Source organism: Trachemys scripta, chromosome 3 (genome assembly GCF_013100865.1).
Source record: "Trachemys scripta elegans isolate TJP31775 chromosome 3, CAS_Tse_1.0, whole genome shotgun sequence".
NCBI classification, from domain to species: Eukaryota; Metazoa; Chordata; order Testudines; family Emydidae; genus Trachemys; species Trachemys scripta.
The window spans coordinates 111,803,727-111,830,664 of NC_048300.1; the positions used below are offsets into that span (position 1 = coordinate 111,803,727).

General features: G+C 38.6%; 1 protein-coding gene across 2 annotated transcripts in view; it reads right to left on the bottom strand.

Moving 5' to 3' along the window:
- NKAIN2 (sodium/potassium transporting ATPase interacting 2) overlaps positions 1-26,938 on the bottom strand; it is a 750,023-nt gene that overhangs the window by 326,311 nt on the left and 396,774 nt on the right. For both annotated transcript variants that reach the window (XM_034765752.1, XM_034765750.1), the window contains exon 3: positions 23,562-23,642. In XM_034765752.1, coding sequence (XP_034621643.1) covers positions 23,562-23,642 — 81 coding nt within the window. The remainder of the gene's footprint in view (positions 1-23,561; positions 23,643-26,938) is intronic.

Here is a 26,938-nt window from a genome sequence, read left to right on the forward strand (position 1 = left end):
TCTAGCATTTCAACAAATGATTAACAATTATAGTTAAGATGTAGGCAGTTCTTCCAAACACGGCAGCTTTTAAATGTTATAGCCTAAATCAGCAGAGGATGAGTCGTTTTATCTTCTGCCATCATAAATACATTTTGTACTGCATAGCTGCAACAAAGCCAGGAGGTAATCTATTCTAAGCCAAGTATCGTAAATGTACTTTTTAATGGCTTTTTGTGTGATGGCTAAATAAAAGTATGACAATATTATACTGTTAAATTCCTTATCTAATTAGTCATCATTTTGGCTTCTCTTTTCAAATAATGAAAAATGACATGTGCATGAGTAAAAGTATTGTAATTTGTTAAGATTCTCCCCTTATAGCTTTATATGTATTTTAAATGTGTTACCTACCATTTTAGCTGTGCATTTACTCTCAAGGCAAAACGTATTCTCAACTTCAGTGTTTTGTGAATTCTGCCTTTGATAGTTATACTTTTCTGCATTACAATGGAGATGATAATAATCAAAGATTTCTCTTACATTCAGTTATAGGAACTGTTTGGAGCTCTATATTCTGAGGGCCACCAGAAATATTTTTTTTTAAAAAGAACTTGTTAGAGGAAGGCAGCTTTTATACGTTTCAGCAATCATTCTGCATGTGGGCTGACCAAGTCATCATTCTAAGCCCTTCTCCCCTAGTTCTGCACCAGACATCAGCAGATTTCATGCAACTGGCTGCATTTCTTTGTCCATAATGACATACACCTCTACCCCCATGTCCTCGGGAGACAAAAAAATCTTACCGCGTTATAGGTGAAACCGCGTTATATCGAACTTGATCCGCTGGAGCATGCAGCCCCGCCCCCTGGAGCACTGCTTTACCACGTTATATCCGAATTCGTGTTATATTGGGTCGCGTTATATCGGGGTAGAGGTGTATCACTAAAGAAAGAAAGGCAGCAACTACAAAATGGAACATAATGGATAATCATATAAGCTCCCCTTTCCCCACCCCGCAAAAAAAAAAAAAAAAAAAAAAAATTTAAATGGATGCAGTATTGTGCCTAATTATTGAAATTTAATGAAATCAGGCTGGGTCTAGCTATCAAAATGATGACTATAAGGCCATATTCTGTGCCAGTGTAAGCAAGCACAACCTATTCAATGACATCAGCCCATTGGCCATTCTTTTACAAATTATGTACAACTGTATTTCAAATTATGTACAATTGTGTTCAATGAAAGTCTCTCAAAAATTTTAAAAATAAAGTAGTCCATCTCTGGCAGAGCACTGAATGAAGGACAGTATTTCTATACAGGGTAACAGTCTTGGTGAGGAGGGAAAAGGAAATCCTAACAAACCTCATTAATTTAGCGTCTCAGATTTATGGAGCTGTCCGACACTCCGGGATATTTAGTCATGGATATAGGGTTTTGTTTGTATTTATTTCAATTTGGTCTCCTGCCTGGGCATTAGCGATTTCATTTATAAATGAAAAAAAGGTGGGGGAAATAAACAAAATATAAATTGCCCATAAATTAATTTGTTCCAGTAACTTTCTGATTAGTTTGAGTGCTACATGTCAAAAACCAGACAAGAACTGCACTTTCTTCTTTCCACATTGTTCTTTAAATCATATATTGATTAGATACAGTATTACAGTAAGACATTTGCCTTTTTATTCCTATGAGGGTTGCAGGAGAGCTAGGCAACTGCATTACTTAGATCATAAACTGGCAAGATGGGAGTGGGGAGAGAATAACTTAAGTAAATAAACCATACTAATAATCAATTATCATTTATAATTTCAAGCATATCCTTTTAATCACATTGCAGTCAATAAAGTAAATGAAGAGGTAGAATGCCTAAAGTATTAGAAAAAGTGACCATCATTTTCATTGCAATAAATTTGGATGGTAAACACAAGATTTTCCCTTAGTTTTCTTTCTTACTCAAAGATTTAGTAAGTAAGTTTTCATGAACTGGACTAATGGCATTGAAATGATTAAAATGAACAAGTGACTGGGGTTGGTTCAACAAATGATTAACAATTATAGTTAAGATCTAGGCAGTTCTTCCAAACACGGCAGCTTTTAAATGTTTTAGCCTAAATCAACAGAGGATGAGTCGTTTTATCTTCTGCCATCATAAATAATGATGATTACCACAAATCTTCACCTGGAGGAAATAGTTCATTGAAACTACTTGAAACTTCCTCTCCCCCAAATACACCATATGATAAATTTTTGTAAAGTAAACTCAGTTTGCTCTTATCTACACACCAAAGTTCAGACAAGGCGATGTAAGCCAGTGGTAAACCGAACTAATGGTACACACAGAAGGGTTTGCACTAGAATAATAAAATTGGTTTAAAAACAGATATTGATTAAACCAATACAACTATTGTTCATTGAGCTTTTACAGTGACACTACACTGAGAGTGCAGTAGATCAGATGAAGTCCTGAATTCTTTCCATGCACATATAGAACTTTCACTCTTTCAATGAAGTTTCACTGTGCTAATCCCCTTGAAATGCAGCTTTTAACACCCACCACCAAAGTGTACAACATTTCAATCCAAGAGGATTATCATATCTGTTGTCTTCTCTGCTCTAATGGAGCAGAAGAAAGGAGTTATGGGTTGTCAGAGTGATTCACCAGTTAGAAAAGCAAAGCAAAACCAAGCAAATAAAATACCCCAAAATAATTTTGCAGGCCAACTGTATTTGTCCCTGAGTTTTTTTTATTCCTCAGGGTTTTCAGAAAACAACATTTACAATAAGTAAGTTTTCATGGATTGGACTTGAAAGAGACATTATTAAGGGCGCACAAGCAAACTAGCCCAATGAGTAGGAAAGATAGGAAGCATGGCAAAACACACACTGGCTTACCCAGGAGATCTTCAATGATCTGAAACTCAAAAAAGAGTCCTACAAAGAGTGGAACCTAAGTCAAATTACAAAGGATGAATATAAACAAATAACACAAGTATGTAGAGATAAAACTAAAAAGTCCAAGGCACAAAACGTTATCAAACTAGCTAGAGACAAAGGGTAACAAGAAAACATTCTACAAATACATCAGAAGCAATAGGAAGATCAAGGACAGAGTTGGCCCATTATTCAATGGGAGAGGGGAGCAGGGAACAATAACAGAACATATGGAAATGGCAGAAGTGCTAAATGACTTTTGTGCTTCGTTCTTCACCAAAAAGATTAGTAGTGATTGGATTATAACATAGTGAATGCCAGTGAAAATGAGGTTGGATCAGAGGCTAAAATAGGGAAAGAACAAGTTAAATTACTTAGACAAGTTAGAGGTCTTCAAGTCACCAGGGTCTGATGAAATAGATCCTAGAATGCTGAAGAAGCTGACTGAGGCAATATTTGAGTCATTAGCGATTATCTTTGAAAAGTCATGGAAGACGGGAGAGAGTCCAGAGGAAAAGGGCAAATATAGTGCCAATCTATAAAAAGGGAAATATAAACAACCCAGGAAATTACAGACCAGTCAGTTTAACTTCAGTACCCAGAAAGATAATGGAGAAAATAATTAAGCAATCAATTTGTAAACACATGGAAGATAATAAGGTGATAAGCAACAATCAGTATGGATCTGTCAAGAGCAAATCGTATCAAACCAAAGTAATAGCTTTCTTTGACAAGATAACAAGCCTTGTGGATGAAGGAAAGGGCTAGATGTGGTATATCTTGACTTTAGTAAGGCTTTTGATACTGAAAGGGCATATTGAGAGAGTCCTGCAGGGATCAGTTCTGCATCTGGTTCTGTTCAATATCTTCATCAATGACTTAGACAATGGCATAGAGAGCACACTTATAAAGTTTGCTAATGATACCGAGCTGGGAGGTTTGCAAGTACTTTGGAGGTTAGGATTAAAATTAAAAATGATCTGCACAAATAGAGAAATGACTGAAGTAAATGGGATGAAATTCAATAAGTACTCCACTTAGGAAGGAACAATCACTTGCACACATACAAAATGGGAAATGACTGCATAGGAAGGAGTACTGCAGAAAGGGATGTAGGGTCACAGTGGATCACAAGCTAAATATTAGTCAACAGTGTAACACTTGTGGGAAAAAAAAGCAAAAAATCATTCTGGAATATATTAGCAGGAGTGTTGTAAGTAAAACACAAGTAGTAATTCTTCTCTACTCCATGCTGATTAGGCCTGAGTTGGAGTATTGTGTCCAGTTCTGGGTGCCACATTTATGGAAAGATGTGTACAAACTGAAGAAAGTCAAAGAGCAACAAAAATAATAAAGGAGAGAAGATTGAAAAAATTGGGGTTGTTTAGTCTGGAGATGAGAAGTCTGAGAGGGGACATGATAACAGTTTTCAAGTACATAAACGGTTGTTACAAAGAGGAGGGAGAAAAATTATTCTCCTTAACCTCTGAGGATAGGACAAGAATCAATGGACTTAAATTGCAACAAGGGTGGTTTAGGAAGTTTTTCCTAATGCCCAACCTAACTGTCAGGGTGGTTAAGCACTGGAATAAATTGCCTAGGGAGGTTAAGGAATATCCATTATTGGAGATTTTTAAGAGCAGGTTGGACAAACATCTGTCAGGGATGGTCTAATTTAGTCCTGCCATGAGTGCAGGGGACTGGACTAGATGACCTCTCGAAGCCCCTTCCACTCTTACAATTCTAAGTAGCCAATCAAAACATGACATATTGGTTGAAAATAAAACAGAGAAACCAAAGTCTTGGCTACCAGCACAGTCCTGACACTCTGTGTGGATGGACAGATGGATAGAAAGAGTCTTCCTTACTCCAAGACAGCTGGTGGCCTTTCTCACAAGCAGCCACTCAGAGTTCCTTGTTCTTTCCTGTTGGGAAATCTGATTGACCTGCACTCTCCAGCTGCCCTTCATTATTTTCCCCTGGATAGCCCTAGAAGGGGAAAGGGAAGCCAATCGGAAGTTAACACCCTGTTTGCTGGTTATTGGATTGTGCTCTTGCAGATCACAAGAGAGAGGAATAAAGGACATTGGTACAATCTCATGGAGGGAAATGGTGAAAAGAAATCCCTGTCTCCCTGTCTTGCTGCATCTGCACCAAATAGAGAGTGAAGAGTAGTATCGGTCTTGCTACACAGCTATTTCCCATTAAGAAGATATATGGCCTTCCATGGCTGCTGGATTTTGCCAATACCCCCAAAATGAAGAGGAAGGGTTATTTTGACAGGTAGATTCCCTTTTGCTGTAGTGAAGCACTGCTTACAATTAAATATTTTCTGTAAAAAAGCACTTCACTATAAAAAAATTCACATTAGAGAGTTTCTTAGAACCTGTCTTTCAGACGAAACATAAATCCAAAGTCTGAGCGCTTGTGGTTGTTAAAGGTCCCATGGTACCCTTCGTTAGACTAGAGGTGTCAACCCTGGTATCCTGGTAATTCCAAAATGAATTAATTACATTTTGCCTACCTAAATTCCTCCTACTGAATAATATATTCTTCTTCACTTCCTGTACTGTATTGCTATGTAATTTTGTGGTGCAGTCTTAACCAACTGCTAAATTTCAGTGAAGGGTGAAGTCATTCCTGTATATATAGTGTGTACAGTAGTTTGCAATCCTTCCAAATGAAAAGTGATATCTAAATATAAATCATACACTTCTTCTCAAGAACCTTAAAAGTACCAGGCTATGTCTCATTTTATGTTGTAGAAATGAACTTTCAAGTTTCCTCACTCATAAATTTAGTCAGAATGAAACTCCCAGAAGCTTTTGTCTGGGACACTTAACTTTCATAAGGTAAAATCTGACTCTTTAATATGTGTCAAACATAAACTTTCAGTACATAAATAGTCTTTTAATCCCATTGTAGTAAAGTTTGCAGTTAATCTCCATAATTTATGCCAGTACATTTGGTTTCAGGAATCCCTGGAATAATTATACCGGTTTTAAATCAGTGATAGACAGCTCATCCAGGCCCCAAAATAAATATATATTAAGAGAGACATGAATAACATTTAAACAGTAGCCACTGAAGTCCTAAATGGCATATTTTCCAAAAGAAACAATGGTTCAGATTTACTATCATTTCATCAGGGGGCATAAAGAATAAAACACAGGAATGCATTTAAAGCTGCAGGCTGCAACTTGATCTTTAATTGGGTGGATACGGCATTAAAGCAACCCTCCCAAAACCCCACAGACATTTACTTAGATCCACTCTAGTGATAAATGACTTCACACCATATGACCAATATTCAGGGTTGTTTTCCTTCAGTTCAACCCTTAGTATTTGGCTCACCTCTAAATCAAGGAAGAATTAGAGTGTTTATGAGGATTATCAGAGTCTTCAAAGACTTAAGGTCAACCTTTCTCCATACACCATAACAGGGTTCACCAACTATATTCTAGGTCTTCTGCTCACATTTTCTTTGAAGCTGGTTCCTTTCAGCCTCTTCCCTATACTTGTCAACTGCCATAAAGAGCAATTAAATTACATACCCAGTTAAACATACAACTTTTAAATTCCTTCCCCTACTTGTTATAAATCCTAAAACCAATCCTCGAGGAAGGTGACTCCAAGACATGGGTCTTTAAGGAAAACACCAACTATCACAAGACTTGCCATCACACAAGCTCCAGGCACCAGCGGAGGAAGCTAAGCGGCACATGCTAAGGGGCGGCATTCCGTCCATTCTTGGGGTGGTACAGTCCGAGCGGCTTTGAGGGTTTTTTTTTTTTTTTTTCTTTCGGCGGTTGGGGGGCTTTTTTTTTGGGGGGGGGGGGGTGGCAAAATTGGTAGAGCTGGCCCTGAATACTGCCCATTGCTCCCTCTTGTTCCCTGCATCCACAGCTGATAAGTAAATCATAAATACTACTGATAAGCAAGTAAAAGGCAGTTACAAATAAAACATTCCTTAATTAATATAAAAGGGACTTAATTACAGCTCTCTTCTCCAAATCCCTGGCCAGGGGGCTGATACAGAGATCACTACAAGGACCCAGTTGCATCCTTTCTAATTATGGATAACACATCCAATTGGTATTTGTCAGTGGCCATTGTGAATGGATGACAAGAGACCTATACAATCTTCTAGTATATTACACATACACAGTGATAGGAAATGAAATCTGCCCCATCCTACAATATTATATCGCTGATTGAAAAATATGGCTGTTTCAGGCAAGTCCTAATTCAAGTGACACAAAGAGAAAGATTAAAATCAAATGTCCTTATTTTGATATCCTGGCTCCTTCTAACACCGCAAACTGCTCCCACGATCTCCCTGAAAGAACCAAATGCCTATTCCTTTGGTCACCTCTCCCTTTTATTGCAGTTACACTCACCCAGAATGGAAAAAAATACTATGGGACTAAAGTGACCAACATTCACACAGTGTACGAAAATAAAGAACTTCAGATGAACACTATTCATGGTGAGCAACCCATCAGCTATAATTTGTCCTTATGAAACACAGATAATTTTGAATATCCAATTATGATCACCACAGTCAGTTTACAAACAATTTATGGCAAGAAAAAATAAATAAAAGGTTTAATTTACTAAACACATTTCTTGCTACAAAAAGATTCTGTAAGCTCTTTTTGTTCTGTGTTTGTACAGCACCTCACACAATGAGGTCCTGGTCCATGACTGAGGCTCCTAGGTGTAACTGTAATACAAATAGTAACAACAGAGTCATGCTGGGTGAATTCTCTGATTAAGGTCCTTATTTCTACCTGAAAGGGAGTTCCAAAGAGGATGGATCTAGACTGTTCTCAGTGGTGGCAGATGACAGAACAAGGAGTAATGGTCTCAGGTTGCAGTGGGGGAGGTCTAGGTTGGATATTAGGAAAAACCTTTTCACTAGGAGGGTGGTGAAGCACTGGAATGGTTACCTAGGGAGGTGGTGGAATCTCCTTCCTTAGAGGATTTTAAGGTCAGGCTTGACAAAGCCCTGACTGGAATGATTTAGTGGGGAATTGGTCCTGCTTTGAGCAGGGGGTTGGACTAGATGACCTCCTGAGATCCCTTCCAACCCTGATATTCTATGATTCTATGATTTTGTATCAGCTGAGCACCTTGCAAATATAAATGGATATAGCCTGAACATCCTTGTGATGCAGGGAGACAGTCGTCCTCATTTTTCAGAAATGGAAACAGAGACAGAGATTAAGTACCTTGCCCCAGGACACAGAGAAAGTCTGTGTCAGAGCTGGAAACTGAACCCAGATCTCCTGAGTTCTAGTGCAGTGACACGATCATCTCTCTTTTCTGCAGATAAATATATGGCTAATCTCGGTGAGGCCAGTTTTTAAAGTATTAAAAAAGTCTCAGTGAGGATTTTGGTCCACTAAACATTGACACATCTGTTATATTCAAAGCCTGCTACATTATGAAGATCAGAAATAAGCAATTTATCAAAACCTGAATTCATTCTATACTATCACTCATACCAAGTAAGTATTTTTTCTAAATCTAGTTTAACAACATTTTGGCAGGAAAGGAAATTAGGTGTGCATGCCTTAAGGGGATGTTGGTTTAGTTACTTACTGTTTGCATGAGGCATGCTCCATAACATGATTTCCATATCAATGAAACTTAAGTATTTTCTTATATGCAGTGTTTTGAGGCATATTAATGCTGTGAGGGAAAAGAGATGACACTTTGAGGAGCCCTTAAAAGACTCTAGTTCAAATCCTGGCCCTATTGAAGTCAACGGCAAAACTAATTTATTTTCAGGATACATAGATTTTACCCTAGGTTTCCATTTACCTTCACCATGAATGGCAGCATGGATTTAAGAAAAACAAAACAAAAAATCAGAAAGACAAATAGACTGTTTTTACTGCAGGTAGGTTTAGCATCATCCTAATACAGGTGCAAAATCTGCAAGGCAATTTAAACTATTAGCTATAGCTCTTATTATTTGACAATGACATGAATATGTAATTTGCTCATAAACAATTTTTAGCTCTAAATAACAACTCAAATCATCTTCCAAAAGTGCTTAAACTAAAAATAGTGCCATGTGGCTTTACATGTAGAAGCCTAGAAAGCACACATTTCTACAATATAGAATTTCAAAAATATTAAATAAAACATTTGCTGAAATGCTTAAATATTTAGCAGTTTGCTTTTTCTTTTTTTAACATTGTATTATAACTATCACCAGAATATGCAACAGAATAGTGATAGCTATAAAGACACATTATTTTGTAGATTGTGTAAATGCACTGTTTAGTATGAAGAATCTCCAAACCACATTTTTTTCTGTTTTGAATGTTTTATGTAGTCCTTTACATATTTCTCGTTATGAGAGCCTTACACAGCACCAAAAATTTACAGTCACAATATTCAACACTGCTCTTTGTTTCCAAGCGTGCACTTATTTTATGCAGGTTTTTAAAATCTCCATACTTCTTGAAATTTAATCACTCCATCATCAGAAAAGTGAAAATATTGGTGCTTGCTATTCATTTGCATTTTAGCATGACTTTCTGTATAAGGTTTTTCAAACCTGGGATGTTTTTTCATGGCTATACTAGGAAGATTTTCAGGGTATTTGATGTTCAGTACCACTGAACTACTCTGAAATAAAAGCCTATAAATAATAAGGGGGGGGGTAGTATCTTACATACAATACAACCTGTGATTGAAAACATGCAGCATTTTTTCTGAAACTTTATAAAAGGCTATCACTGCCACATTTTCTTTACTTCACTGTTGAATCTATTATAAATGAAGATGTCCCTTTTTCACAATTGAAGCACATTAGTTCAAGGGCCACTTCTCATCATATGTGGGCTGCAAATACATTTTTCAGGAAATTATATGAAATTATGCAAAGTGTTGCAAACACAGGTAGCATTATGCCCTCTTCCTGTATGCAGTGAAAAAACTAAAAATAATCACTATTTGATATTTACAACCATAAAAACTGATGCTTTTTACAATGTCAGTGGACAAAAGGGAATTGTCGTCTTATGCAGCACATAATGATATCTATGTAAAAATACCAGTGCACTGGAAAAAACAGTCAGTAGTAAGGCTTCAAATAAATTTTTTTTACTGGATGAATTTTAGTGCTTGTAAAAAGGACTGACAGAACTGACTAAAGCAGGGGTGCAGGGAATAGAACAAATTCCCCACATAAATTCTGCCAGTGAACTTCATCCTGAGTGACTATTTCATTAGGGAGATTATCTCTGCTCAGCAGAGTCATGCTGTCCCCTATGAAGAAGTTGGAGACCACCCCATCCATTCCCACTTGGAGACCTAAATTGGGATATGAACTGCAGTTTCTTGAAGGTGCCTTGCAGAAGTGTAATATTACGATTAAATCTCAATAACCTGTTATGAGTGCTTGAGTCCACTCTATGGAAAGGAAATGTTTCTTGAAACAAGTCCCAATTACTTCAGTTTCATCCTTTACACTACCTCTTTGTGTGAAAACCCAAGGGTCATGCAATTCTCATTATGTTCTCATTCCTATAGCAGGCTACGTGTGCTAATGAACAAAAATTATATAGTATCATATAGTCAGTTAGTGAGCACTCCCCTAACCTTTGTTGTAAACAGCTGTCTGATGATATCAAATCACATAAAATTTCCTTTATTAAAAATTAAAACTCAAGAAGGCAGACAGCATAACTAAAATTGTAATTTTATATACGAGCTAGTGCTTTGATTCCCTTTAACCATCTTAGCCATAAAAATGTACAGTATCACCCCCAGAAAAGCTGCTAATGTCATATGAATAGATATACATTGTATGTTCTTACTTTGGGTTGAAATCAGTGATGTGACACTAACATTTTCTAGCATGACACGCCAAAGAAATAAAGATACTCAATCAGCTTTTGGTTAATAAAGAATACCAGTGAGCATAATAGGGACTGTTTAGTTTAGAGATAACAGAAATAAGGAGGGACATGATATAGATGCACAGAATAATGAATTATAGCATAAGGACAGTAATGTATAATACAAGAACAAGGGCATACCTAATGAAATTGAAGGACAACAAATGTATAATTGATAAAAAAGATTTTTTTATTTTTATAATATTTGTATTATGTAGAACTCATAGCTACAAGATGATACAGAGGCTAAAAATTTAACATTAAAGAAAAAGGATTAGCCTTTTACAAGGATGCAGTTATATTAGTTCAAATGAAAAATGTTGATAGGATATAAACTCTCATACTACAAGGCATAAGCCAACTACCAAAGGAATTTAAGCACCCTATTGGCACTTTGGGCACCTAAATCCAAAATTTATATCTTGGAAACTACTGCTCAGCTGCCACGTAACACTGTAGGTGGCAAAGTTTCCTCTGATGATGTCCACTAGATGCCTAAAAATCCACCAGTGGGCAGCACTGCCCTTATACTCTATAGCCCAGTGTTCAAAACCCCACTCAGCCTGAAAGGGGCAGGGACTGGAACCTGGTTCTTCCATGTCCACAGGCATGCCCACTACTGGGCTATGGAGTTACTCTCTTTCTCTGGCCCAGTGAATGGCTGGGAATCCCAAATTGTGATAGAAACCTCCCTCGGACCTGGAATTAGGCCCCCTAAAGCCCTGCACATGTGGCTACAATGGATAATGGCAGTTAAGAGGTACAACATGAAAAAAAAACATGTACATTGTTATGTTTTCTAATACATCCAATGCAATATATATTTGTCAATTTAAACTATTTATTTCAAAGTGACTAAAACAGAGAAACTACATATTTAAAGTTCCCTTGACAGAGAGAACTGAACTGACACACAAAACGGCATCCCCTGAATGAGGCAGGGAGATGCCTCTACATTTAATGATGCAGTACACTGAGAACAAATGGAACTCACCTTCTAGCTACAAACACCAGCACAAACATGGAGTATGTGAAAAAGAGGGCGCTTCTTCAGAAATATTGGATTGGCTGAACATCTATCAACCTTCTAATATATAAATAGGTGTTTTTCTATTCTTTTCTTTAAAACGGCCTCATTGGTCATTTGCAAATATCAGTGAGACTGTCAGACACAGCAGGTTACATTTTTGCTTAATTAGCCAACTATTCTAGAATAAAAGAAAAATACCCTGAGTTATGCTATTGCCTGCTGAACACCAGGCTTTTAGAATGAAACCCACAATAAACCACACTTTTGTTCAATTCATAAGGTTACTTAATCAAGTCGGTCCAACCCTTCAAATACAGAAGCCAATTTCTTTCCAAACAAGTGTTTGTGGTAGTCTGATAAGTGGGATATAATACCATAGTACTGCAGTCTACTCCGGAATAGATAGGATGCCCCTTAAAATTAAGATAATTGAAATAGCAGCAGCAGGTTTTGAAGCACTAGCACTAGGCTCAGCCTGGACTGAGGAAATAAATTCACAAAGGTAATTGTGGGGTTTAGTGGATTTTTAGAAAAAAAGTTCACATATGTTCCTTTCAACGGTCTTTCATCATATGTATGTGGGAACACCAGCACAAAACACTGAGTGTACCAGATTCAATTTGGCATAATACTGAAGTCGATGGAGATAAATTAGGGATGAAATTTGCCTCGTTTATCAGGAACACTTAATAAAAATGCATCACCGAGTTTCTCAGGAATCCTAGATGCTAAAGTGAATTAATTCACATAGGAATATACCATAGACTGCTGCCTTTTAATGGTAGCATTAGAAACTAATACAGTGCTCTTATTGACAAGCTACAAGAGAATAACCTATATTAATATTTGTATTAAATTAAGCAGTCTAGTAGTAGTAGTTATGGGTTATGAACCTAAAATTCTTATACCATGCAGCTGCTTTGCATCACAATGCCAGTGTAATTTGGCCTTACTGCCAGTATAACTGCTCCCAAGGAGGTTCATCCCAATGTAAAGCATTGCAATACTCTTGTGGCGTAGAGCAGACATAGGGACTCTTACACTACAATGCCTCTCTACTGACATTGTGTAGCAGGAGAGAAAAACATGGTCAGGATGAGGCTGTATTGATCCTTGGCTGCATTTTTGGCCCCTCAAGCTGCTTGAACTATTCGGAGGGACTGACTTGCACTGGGCAACACCAAAGTAAGAGCAGTGAAAAAGTAAGCTTGAATACTCACTTTATCTCCACCCTGGAGAATCCCAGTGCTAAGTAGATTGTTTTCTTTTATAACTGAAATGGTATTTCTGGCAAAATACTCCACAGAATAGGTGTAATTTTGATCTCACACCAGCTTCATGTTGTAGTAACTCCTGGATTATTTAGTATATGTGAGCTCAAAAGCTGTTTCCTTTGGGAAATCCTCTCAGTATCAACCTCCTAAGAATGTATATTGGCTCAATGTTATTTAAAAGTCTCGCCCCATCCTCAACTCCACATGGATTATAAAGTGATTTCTTTGGTGTGTTGTAATTAGAAGCATAATTCTTCATTTACATTCAAAGAAAAGGGAAATGTGAAAAAAGTATATTACAGTAATTTCATCTATAGCTAGAAAGAACAGTAAATCACTAAGGCCAATATGAAAGCATCTTAAATGTAAGCAAAAAGACTAATCAACCAAAAAGAAGAGGCCATCACAACAGTCTGATGCCTTGAGTTTGAGACAAGAGAAATACAACTGATTTGAATGCAGTGGAAAAGTGGAATGTATTTTCATCATTGTTGGGAGGTAACAAAATGTTCTTTAAATTATATATATATTAAAAATCAATAATAGAACTTTCCCCATCAAAATTTTGAACTGCATTTTCTGTCTTATCAGATTGGATTTCCTGCTGGTAAGCATGGGGGTAAATGGTAGTTCATTAAAAGACATCATAGCTTTGAAGATATTTTCAGTGTCATCTTCCAGCCCCGTCCCCCTTCCTCTCCTGCATTTCCCGTTTGTTTGTTTCCTCCTCCTGTTCTGTCTCCTCATATGCTAAGATTGTGAACTGTTTGGGGCAAGGAGTATTTTTGTTATTATATGTTCATAGAGCACCTAGCCCAATGGAGCCCCGATATCTGATTGGGACCTTTATGTGATACTGCAATAAAATAAATAAATAATGTGACATCTAAAAACTGCTCTTTTGCTACAGTGTCTAGAGTGGAGTGTTTGAAAAAACCTGAAGAAATCTCCATTACGTTGCATTGCTTGTATATACATATTATCAAATGTACATGCATACATATTATACAGTGTGCTGCTGTGAGGTATAGCTTCGAAAAAGAGAGACATAGTAGGCTGCTCCCTATGGCAGAAGCGCACAACTCAACCCATCTTGCTCCACTTTGCAGAGATTCCATAGAGGACCCAGATCACACGCCTTCCCTCAGAACTCCCTAGCCTGCCAGCAGGATCAGTAAACCCCTTACAACTGTAACAGTTTCCAATAAACCCCAAACTGAATCATTTTTAAACATAACCCTAGATTAATATACATATTAGATGGTAATTACAACTTTATTACTACAATTAATCACCACAATTTTCCCTTAAAATGCTATTTTCGTGTTTTCCTTTACGTAGAACTATAATTATTATAGTAAAGGGATTACTGGGGAGAGTGTGTGTGTTACACACACACACACACGTGTTTACATTAAATTTTAGCATAAAATATAAGCTATGATTACAATAAAGTGGCCACATTCTATGCCGGTCAGAGTTTGTACAATCATATTTTGTATTTTTTGCACCTTTGAATCACTTCCTATTGCCATGTGCATTACCAGTCCTACGAAGAAGAAAAAATGCAAGTTTTTATAAATGCTTTCAACTATATACTGAATCTACAGAAAAACAGTTTTATTTTGTAATCAGTTCCATTCTCACTGGTTGAGATCTTGAGGTTAAAAAATTGCTGCAAACTAATTTAACTGGAACCATAAGCATGCTGAATAGTATCTACCCATGAAACTACCCTCAAAATAACCTAACACTGCTGGTTGCCAGCATATTTTCAATTTTCATCTGTTAGATATATGATCAAGCATGTCAAATCTGCTCTAAGTAATAGAAGTGAAAAAGTAAAGTCATTTACTTAAAACATTCTGATAGCTATTTATCCAAAAACCCTGGTCAGATTTAGTGCTCAAAGGCATTTACCTACAAAGTTAACCAGATGCTTTGAATGGAAAACTAATTTAATTTCTCTGTTATCGTAACGGGACATCTGTTAAAACAACATCCAAGGAAGGTAATATGTTCAAAATTAAACATCCTGCAGGTTGTCTCATTAGAGTATGTGCAGCAGTGACATTCAACTGATAACCATCACTCTCTTATGAAAATTAGTAAATGTGAAACTAAAACAATATAGTTATTACTGTCACAGATAGGAAATATAGGGTCACTTTGTCCCTGGTGCAAATGCAGCCCTCATGCCAAACTCATTCTTTTGCTACTACAGAATTATACTAGCGATGAATTTAAAGTCTTGTTTTTTATGTCTTTTTCTTCTCCTCTTCTCTCCTCCACATCTTTTTTCCATGTTTTCAATTGAATTGAGTTTATTTTATTTTAAGTGTCATCATTGAATTCCAGCATATTAACTGCTTAAGATTTAGGAACACATTTTGAAAAGTGCTCAGCTGCTGAGTTTTCTTGAGCGCCATGTCTGACAGTCTATATAAGTTATATATATTTGCATATGCCCATAAACTTCAGCTAGTGGCTTGACACACCCTGTCCCCAAGCAAGTTCAGGGGCAGGATATGTAGAAACTTGGCAGCTTCAGCTAGAAAAGGTGGAAGACTGTTACGTTACGCAAGTGGGTGAGTACCAGAGGGTGTCTGAGCTGTGCAGATGAGTGGGTGATGGACAGTGTTAGGGTGTCACTGCTAGACACTGGCTAGATGTGAGGATGATGGAGGGAGTCTGGAATTTCTGACAGGTGTCTAGGGGATTCTGGCTTAGGTGGGTGCTTGGTGGGAAGCAGGGGCCTGGATGGGGAAGTAGGAGGAAAATTGGGCATGTGTAGCTGGAGGGCTTTTGGGGGTGAAAGGTGAGGGCTGGGTATTTGGTGTGTAAACTGAGGAAAGAAAGGCTTTTGGGGAAGCTAGAGGAATAAAACTACAGGGCTGGAGAGAGCTGGTGGGAAAATCTCATGTTGGGGAGGGATGGGTGGCCAAAGGAAGCAAAGTGAGCCAGGCAACAGTACTGGACCCCTTCCTTATCTCTTTCCCCTTTGGCTGCTGCCACCTATGCCTCCTCTCTGCTGATCCTTCCACAGGGATCCAGTAGGAGGAGCAACAAGAAGAAATTAGATGCTACTGTGCTCCAGTAGCCAGAAACAGCAATTCGTGTAGCCCAGCTGAAGAGAGACATCTCAGTAGGGCGGAGAGTATATGAGTGCCATAGAAGATGCATTACACATGGCAGGTCTGCATACCCACAATTGTGGCTGGGTTGCCAATGAGCTCAGTTCCTATTTAGGAATATAAATGAAGTAGTTTGATTTTCACAACTGCTCAGCACACAGCAGCTCTTGCTGCTCTCAACTGATGCATGTTTATTCTAAATTCAGAACAATATCAATACATGTGGTTTCAAGGTTTCCATTTCAGAGGTTGAATAACTATGTTCCTTTTCCATTCAACATCGATCCCGATTGCATCTGCCATTGTATTCCTTGACCAGAAAGGATATGTAGCAGCCAAGGAAGTTAAAGAATTACATAGTATAAGCTTATTTTCTCAAAAACGTAGAACAAAAAATAATGAAAGCTGCTGACAAAATTTTACCCTCTCTAGCCATCTTTTGGATTGATTGATTGATTGATAAACAAAAATGACAATGACTTGATCCAGGGTGCAAGAAAGGCAGAAAGAAAGAAACCCTTCAGTTCCACTGGCCTTGAAAACTTCTGTGCTATCATAATTTACAGTCCTGGGGCCAAAGCATTTAACACCTCACAACCTGTATGTCCCTTGTGACTAGCCAAGGCAAACAGGGTTTGATTTTCTTTAACACACTGCTTACTACTCAACACTTTATTGGTAGCTGGTTAAATAGCTGTCTATTCTACCACAAATGATAGGCAACACAGGCAGAACCACATGTAGTTAGTAAAGCTGCCCAACACCCTTCATTATAAGACCCTGCTTTTGGTTGCTTATTGTTTTGCCAAAATAAAGTATTTGTTGTGAAATTTTACATACTGGAGCTCTATCTCAGGCTGATTTTTTTTGGATACATTATCAACATTTCAGCCATTTCCAAGAATGAGACCAAGGAGGGTGGGGGAAAACGCTGTTTCCCCATATTAAAAAATTCTTACAACCATTTAGTTGATAAGCTGTAGTGCCCACCTGCTTTGAAGCAGGAACTTGAAATCTGGCAGAAAGTCACTCTGGTAACAGGGACGTCCTATTAAAAGATACCAAAAATTGAGCAAATTTGGAAAAAAAATCAGTTTACACATGCTCAGTAGAGACTTGTTAGAGTTTGGTAAGTAAATTTTCTGAAGATTTGATCTGAATTGGACGTTTCTTTGCTCCTCACTGTATGGCACTGGGCAGCAGAACACACACACACCCCACACACAGAGATATTTTGTCTCCTTTTCTCCCATGCTCCCCCTGAATGCACCCAGGCCACATGGAGGAGAAAGCACCCTGACCTGAATGTAGAGGGGCAAGAAACTGGTGTGGCGACAGAAAGAAGAGGCAGTAGACTGGAATGAGGAGCCAAGGGGAAGGGAAGAGTCAGAGCTTGGATGGGGTGGAGAAAGACTGGGAATGATATGGAGAGCTCCAAGGCAAAGACTGGGCATGGAGATTGGGACAGGGATGAAGAGCCAGGATAGTATGTGGAGTGTGAGGGGGTAAGACTGGAACAGCAACAGCCTAGAGGGGCCAGGGACAAAGGGTCTATGCCATCTACAGAACAATCCCATCCAAGATGTGAAATACAACCTCATGGTTAAGGCACTTGAATGCTGATCCTGGAGAACCCAATTCTATCTTTGCCTCTGCTACTGAATTCCTATGTGATCCCGGGCAAGTCACTTAAACCAAACTTCACAAGTGGCCACTAACCGTGTGTTCCTCACTTTCGGAGACCCTTGGGTTTGATTTGTAGAAGTGCTGAGCACTCACAGCTACAACTGAAGTCAGTGGGAACAGTGCTTTGAACCTATAAAGTGCTAAGTACTCTGAAAATCAGCCCCTAGGCTTCTCAAATGGGAAATCCAAAGTTAGCGGACACTTTTGATCACTTCAATTCCCCATCTGTACAATGGGATTTGTAATACCACCTTACTTCCTAGAAGTGTTCTCAAAATAAATGCATTAAAGCAGGGCTGGCTCCAGCATTTCTGCTGCCCGAAGCAAAAAAAAAGCCGCAATCGCGACCGGCGGTGGCAACTGGGGAAAAAAAAAAAAGCCGCAATCGGCAGCGACAGTTCGGCGGCAGGTCCTTCACTCCTAGAGGGAGTGAGGGACCTGCCGCCCCCGAATTGCTGCAGGTGCCGCCCCTCTCCCTTGGCCGCCCCAAGCACCTGCTTGTTAAGCTGGTGCCTGGAGCCGGCCCTGCATTAAAGTTTGTGAATCACTCAACTATTATAGGAAAGAGCACCATAGCCATGACTAGAGCTCCTAGCTGCTAGGGTAATATTAATAATCATTCAGTATTCTCAGCAAAGTGCAAATAGTGTGAAGTAAATATGGCTTGGAGCCACACAGTGAACAATGAGAAGAAAATAAGTTACTGACTAGCACCATCCATTCATTTCTTTCATGCTTCATTCATTACACACATTCCAAATTCAGCAACAAATGAGGCAGGAGTCTTATAGACAATAGCCTGCTTTACTGTACATCTCTGATTCATCCTCAGAGTAGATCCATCCTGTGCACTGAATGTGGTAAGTGTCCTCTGGAAAATAATAGTATGTGATCATGTAACTAAAGACCATATCATAATTCATATGCACAAGGGGGCTGAATTCAGTTTGCACAGGCAACCTAAATTCTGGAATTTCCTAAACTTTTTAGGGCTTGGCTTTGCAAATATAACATTCTTTTAATGTATTTTTGTGTGTAATGTTAGAAAGAGAGAGAGAGAGAGAAAGCAAACCTACAGTTCATTAATGCAATATTACAGTTGCTAAGTTAAAAAAAGGAAGATGCCAGGAAATGCAACACAAATGCAAATAAGTTAACCTACACAGTAACAACCAACAAAGATCAAAAAGTAGAACATCAGCAGAACTCAGCCAGCTTCATACAATTCTGGAGAAACTCCACTGAAGTCAGTGCAGTCATACTCCACAATTACACAGAGGTGACTAAATAGACTTTTGCCTTATTTGTGCTATGGTTACCATATTTAAAAAATAAAAAAAAGAGGACACTCCACGGGGCCCTGGCCCCGCCCATTTCCCACCCCAGCCCCGCCCCAACTCCACCCATTCCCCACCCTTTCTCCAAAGTCCCCGCCCTAACTCCCCCTCCTCCCTCCCAGCCATGCGAAAAGGGCTGCCCAAGCGCTACCGGCTTCACGGTTTGCCGGGCAGCTCTCATCCCCTGTGCCCCTGGCCGGCCCTTCCCCAGCACAGCTGGAGCCCGGGAGGGGAAGCGCCTTGCCGGGGCGGCACAGGGTCTGGAGGCTGCCCGGCAAACCATGAAGCCAGTAGCGTTCGGGCTTCGGACAGCCCCCGTGCCTCTGGACCTTGCGCCCCCGGCCGGGCACTTCCCCTCCCGGGCTCCGGCTGCTGTGCTCCTCCCCTGACTCTTCGGCTCTGTTTAAGAGCCGAGGTGCCCGAGCGCTCTGGCTTCAGGCAGCCCCCATGCCTCCGGACCCTACGCCGCTGGAGCAGAGCAGCTGGAGCCCGGGAGGGGAAGTGCCCGGCCGGCAGCTGGGGTCTGGAGGCAAGGGGGCTGCCCGAAGCCAAAGCACTCGGGCAGCTTGGCTCTTAAACAGAGCCGAAGAGTCAGGGAAGAAGCAGAGCAGCCACGGGAGGGGAAGTGCCCGGCCGGTATTTTCCTGGACATGTTTGGCTTTTTGGCAATTCCCCCCGGACGGGGGTTTGATTACCAAAAAGCCAGACATGTCCGGGAAAAAACGGACGTATGGTAACCCTAATTTGTACAACATGTCTAAATTAATGCTGCTGTTGTGATTTTAATTGTACAAGTTAAATAGTGCATCAACACTTTTTTTTTTTAGTCAATATCTTATCATTTTTAAACTAAAAAAACATTTGCAGGCCTTTGGCTTGTAAACTTCTTATTCCTCAGCTATTCAGCTTGTGGAATTTACAGCATCTGCAGATGTCTTTAGTGGAAGCTTTCATGTTCCTGGAACCGACTGTGTTATATAAGCATTTACAGCACTTCTTTATTGAGGGGTTTTATTTAGCAGCCATTGTTCAGGCAAAACTCCCATAGAAACCTCAGGGAGTTTTGCCTGAATAACGAATAAGCAGTACTGAATACGGCCCTACATTTAATTGCTCTTGTGCTCCATTACAAAGTTGCAGAATCACCTCACTCGGGTGACACCTGGAAATATTTCTTGACCTTTTTAAAGTGGTAAATGCAAAATTAAAATGCAATGGAAACTCATCCTACTTTTGTCTTGTAAAGGATAAATACATTTTCTTTGATTTTTGACAGTATGCTTATTACAAGAGCACAGCATATTCATATATTAACCCAAGGGAGTTTATACCTTCTGTATGCTGTGGGTTGTCTCCACACTTGGGACAAAAACGAATACATTTTAAGTAGTAATCTTGTCTGTTTCTCTTAAAGATGCCTACAAACTCCCACTTATATTGTGTATGGTGCCTTACTAAGAGGATCTCCATATGGCCAAGGAAAAAACATGAAGACCAGTGAAATATTACTTAAAAGGGTTACTGTGTAACAGAATGTACTGTGAAGTGGGCATTCCAGATGGCAATCCATAAACCCATACAACAACCAAGTAGCTTTAAAAAACATCCCCACCACCACCAAACTTGCTTCTTTTTGGAAATGAACAAATAAATCATAATTAATCTGGATAGTTATGGAAGCTAGGTTGTCAGCAAAGGCATTTACAAAAAACGCACAAGGACAGAAAATACTCAAAGTGCAATACCGCTCTCCACTGTATGGACAGACATTCCCCATATTGGCATAGAATGTGAACAGCTCCACATGGCTGTTCACTGGTAATCCTTTAGCTCCTTCGCTCTGTTAAACAGGGGATAATCTCATAGCTCTAACAATGTCAGTGTCTTTACAGGGCCCTTTTGCTGTAATAAGGCACAGTTATAAAAATACCATGACCTCTGCCCTTGAAAACTAATTTAGAAAGAAAGAAGCTAGTAAACCATTAGTATGATATATTAACAGCTTGAAATATGTTGTCTCCTTTAAATTACTAGGTGATAAGAAAATGGATGTCCAAAGAACAGAAGCAAGTTTCAAAACTTTCCAAAAAAACTTTGATTTTATTTTATTTGGTAGAAAGCTATATATCATACATATAAAATAAACTATCCCCAGATGAACTATTATTAAGCTGTAATTTTAATTTAGGAATTCCTAAAACTATGCTGTGCAAGTTCCTCGCTCATTGTTTATGACCTCAGCAGAGTCCCTAGTGGAAGATATAGGCTAATGCCGTGCTCCCCTAAAGGTTACTTTTTATACTCTATTTAGAGTCAGTTCAGTGCTATATCTTTATAAGATTCCACATGCCTTTCCTAACAGGATTCAATACTCCTGAGTATCATTAAATCTTTGATGTCGTATTTATTCTCAGTTAAAAAATACATGTAATAAAGAGAATTCAATGCAAGACGTACGAGGATAGCTAGATGTATGAGGCACAATGCTAGCCGTGATCCACTGTTTAACCCCTCTGCTGGCCTGAAGATGCACACAATGTGTTACAACAAGGATGAATTTGTCCCAGCATGTCCTAGACTATTGTTCTATAGATGTGTCAAAGTATGTGCTTAGTTTTTGTAAATAGTGGTGTTTTAGGTACCACATTTATTTAGGGTTAAATGGAACCATCCTCTCCAAAGCCTTGCGATATTCCATCATGGGCCAGATCCATGAATGTTTCTCTGCCTTCTCTCTCCACTAAAACCATTCAGTGTGAAGGAATTTCTGAATGCTTAGATGTGAGGTAATGCCCCGCTGCCCAGCCCCAGGAGATGAGACAAGTAGCTTGAAACCTAATTTAGGTGATGGGAATACACTGTTTTTTCCCCCCATTCTAAGTATAGAGCATATCATTGGAACCAAAATGAACTTTTCAGATGCATCCGCTTTATAGGCCTGAACAAGACACCCAGTTCTGTGGGGAGGGGAACAACCTTGAGGTGAACACCCCCAAACGTTTGTGGGGGGGAAATCTCAGCTCTGGCCCATCTCTACTCAAAACAGCACTTTCATGTTCTTAAATGATTTTTAGCCATTAAAATGCAATGAAAAAACAGATCAATTCCTTCTCAAATCAGCCTACAACAAGCACCCCACATTTTCATTCACACCCAGAGACTAGCCAATGTATGCAGCAGGTCTAAGGAGGATGAGTTTAAAATAAATAAAATACTAGTTTGTACATGATGCCAGAAGCATAACTAGCTTGTTATAACATCTGTTATAGTTCACTTCACACTATACAAAGCATTTGTAATTTAACAAAAAATATTGTCCGGAAGGTCATTGTATTTATTACATCGTTGCCCAGCTCTTTAATAGACTTGGTCTATCTAAAGTTACAAAGGCAGAAAGCATGACATATCTTCCCCTCTTAAAAATAAGTTAAGCAGCACAGAGAGTGAACTTTGGTACTATTGAAGTCAAAGTGAATTTTACCATTGACTTCAACAGGACGAGGGGCTGGTTTAAACTGAAAACTTACAATACTGAAGAAATACAATGGCGCACAGTTGCAGCGCTACAGTTGTGCCGCTGCAGCGTCTTATGTGTAGATATAGCCTAGGATTTCATCCAGGCTTTTGCAGGAGCAGCACGCATGGGAATACAAGATACAGCTGAACAGCACACTGAACTTATATTCCGGGGAGTGCTTTGAGAGGTAGCACTTACACCGTGAAATAAGAGTGAAAAATGCCTTCTTTTCTGTGAATTTTTTCTTGGGTCATCTAGGATTCTGAGTAACAAACTGAGGTTGATTCCACAATCCAGTCTATCCTGGCATCTCACTTTACATTTTAATTTAACCAGTGATACCTTGTTTTACCATTATTACATTGCAGTATAGGCCCCTGGAAAGAATTCAGCAAAGCAATAAGCAAGTTAAATGATACAAAAAGAACATGTTTACCCTTGAGACAGCAATTGCGAAAATCTCCCTTTGTATTTATAAAATCTGATTAGTATCTCTCCCAAAGGTGGCATTTGCACTGAATTACTACCAGAAGAAAGTGAGTTTTCCTTTAAAAGTATAGTTGATATCAAAAACACAAATATCTCAGTTGTCTGGGATGTGGAATGGTAAGATATATGGCATATGCGGAATTTTCATCATGCAAACCTCATTTAAATGATGCCAAGAGGATAAGTAGCAGAAGACTTAGCCTCTGAATGGGGGCATGTTAATAATGTACTGATGGCTTAGACATATCAGATGGTAAATTACCTTTGAAAGATCCCCAGCCTCCAAGTAGAAGCAGATAACAAACACATTCCATGTGACCCAGAAGACTAGCCAGACAGCATACTGCAGGAGAAGAAGAGAGAAATAATACATTATTAATTCTGCAATCAGATGAGTTAAACTTAAATAAAGCTTAAACTGTTTGTCCAAGTCTCAGACAGACACAAAAGAGAGAGACTATAAATACAGTGGAGCTGAGTGAAAACATTTTGCAAATAAAAGCAAGAAGAAATGTCTCCTTTTCCCTAGCCACAAACTGGTGAGAGCTGCTTAGTGCTTAGTCACATTAGAAATTCTGTATCCCAGGAGAGGCGATGGTCCTGAAATTTAATGTTCAAATTCATTTTGATTTTGTTGCATTCCTAGTTATGGGAGAATCTTAGTATCAAAGCAATGAGACACATTTTGGCATTACCTAAGCGTGTTTTAGTGCCTGCATCTGCACTATATGCTTATTCAAATGGCACTCACTAAATTCCCAAATCCTATCCCAGCATGTACTTGACTCTATACCACACCTGAGATGGAATATCTGGAAGATGTTTCTTCTTTAGTTGTTTTACCATGTTGGTGAGGAATCCAGAGGGAATTCTAACTGCTTCACTGTAAATATATTTTATGGCATTTCAAACCATTACACAAAATTATTTGGCATCCTGTTCACAATGTTCATTTTAATACAACATTGAAAATGTTCATTTTTGCATTAATGGAGACATCATACATTCTAGGTTTTAATATGCCACCTCTCTACCATACTGAAGATCTTCTACGCTAATTTCTGACCTGTTGTCTATCATGCCTAGTGTTAGTGCCTCAAAAAATTCCCTTGATAAATTATTCCAATGTCTAATAAACCTTAACATCTGCAAATGATTTTCTAATGACTTATTCCTATTTGCTAGTTACTGCTGATTTAATTGTGTGTGTTTGGTATTTTTATTCTATGGGCCCATGATATTACATATGTGAGAGTTGTTTCATAAACCAACTATCCCCCCACCCCCACACCAGTTTTAGTTCAAGGCCATTTCCCCTTGTTATGCCACCCATGTCCTCTGCCGATCAAGAATTCACAAAATGATCACATTCCCCTTTGTTTTGTTTCCTTTTCCCCAAGCCATATACATTATATTCCTTTAATCTGACTTTGTTTCATATGCTTAATATTTTTATATTTTTTGTATTTCACTGGATTATCTCCAATTCATTATTTTGTTCTTGAGAAGTACATATGTACTCTGTAGTCTAAGTCAGTCTTTACCACAGTTGTATGAAAAAAAGAACTACAGTACTTCCATTTCGTATGATACTCAGTTTTTATATGGTCCAACAGAACATTTTCTACTTTTTGACAGCATTCCACTGTGAAACGTTTAGATTGAATTAATGTATCACTCCCAGATCTTTCCCCACTTTACTGCTTTTTAACTAGCATTTTCACCTTTTATAGGTCTTGATATTAATTTGCTATAAGTGCATCATCTGTCTTTTATCTAAAGTAAATCTCATTCAGTTAAGTTCTGCCTACTCCTCTAAATTCTCAAGATCCTTTTGCAATCTCTCTCTCATTCCTGCTACAATCTGTCTTCCTAATTTGGAATTAGGAATGTACTGTCATTTATCTATTGTTTACACCTTCCTGTCTAAAATTTAAATTGTTAAATCTAATACTGAGTCCTGTGGTGCTTTGCTTGTACTTCTCAATGTGATATTTCATGATTTGCATATGGTCTGTCATGCCACTTTCTACTTGAAGCATCGGCCTCCATAATCTTGTTCTAACTTTATTTGAAAATTCTTGCATGTGACCATATCAAGACACACATTTAGCTATTAAGTTTTACATTACCGATAATTAAATCGTTGTCAGCCAGCCAGACTACTGGGTAGGCACCCTTTGCTTAAAATGATAGCAAATAAAGCTTTAATCTAGCAGACTAAATAAATGTTTAGATTTAAGGTTTAGATTACGCTTTATGAGCAAGCTGATTTCTGATTTATAGATAATACAAGTCCATTCTCTAAGGATGGGATTTTCAAAAGCACCTTCGTGACTTAGCACAATACCTACTGGAAGTCAATGGGACTAAGTCATGTTGGTGTTTTTAAAAATCCAACCTTAAGCCAATAAGAAGGCACCTGTTCAGTGATGGTATACTGAGCAATTCAGTCTATTGCAGGCTGCTTCACTGTACAGCACTGTTACTATCCAATACCAAAGGTCAGATATGCCAAAGCAAGAAGAGGGCAAAATTAAGGCTTCACAAACGTAACCTTCTTATTTTATTTTTTATATTATTTACACATGCACTCTTGTGGAGGTAGTCTGACTGAGCTGAAGATTCTGAATTCTGTTTCCATGTTGCTTTCATGCAATTGCTGATTTAAAAGATACCTTGTAAAGTAAGCACACAGTGATGGATCAATACAATGCAGTAAGCCACTTTGGATTTGTTTGTGGTAGCAGAGCATCTTATGTTTAAAATAAAAACATAACTTTTTTTTTTCAACTGTCCAGTCACAATCATTCAAAATGCCAACATCTGAATTTTAGAATTTTTAAAAACAAACATCTGCTATTAATGGACGACCACAACAAAAAGCTTTCAAATTATTTTAAAGACCCCCTACTTGTGAAAATGTCATGTTAAGTGTTTGCTACCTGAACATTTGGAGATGAGTATTGAGCATAATTATCTCGAAAAACAAGGATGCTCCCATTCCCCACTGGCAGTTATTTCAACTGCTTCAGATCTGGCACATCTCTTATCTCTGGATCACATTCAATCATAAATGCTGCTTTTTGTCTCATGAGCTTCAGCTAATCATTTTGGAAATTCGACACTGAAGGTCTGCAACAAGGAACAAATCCCTCTGGTGCTGTCTATTATATGTAGCTAATTAGAAACATTTTATAAGAAATCTTCAAGGAGCCAGAGTTGTCTGGTTTTTCCCCCTGTCTGGGAGTTCTAAGGAGCTGCACTATCTGACAGCGACCACCACAAAGATACAACAGTCAGAAACCAACAAGCCAAGAATCTCAACGAGCACACCTTTGACTACTACCAGACAGAAGATGTCACCAGGGGGCAATACCTACAACCAGGAGAGAATTGCCATCTTGCTACTGTGAAAATATATACTGAAAAGAAATATAGCTGGAAGGCTAAAGTGGAAGATTTACATGCTGATTACAGTTATTGCTAATTTGTGAGGAACATAGGCACCAATCCATGAAGCCAATCAAAATTCTTTCCTTCAGTGAAAAGAGTTGCATAAACAAGGCATAAACTGTAATGGAATCATCAATATGCCACTCTTAGGGTTACCATATTTCAGCAAGCAAAAAAGTGGAT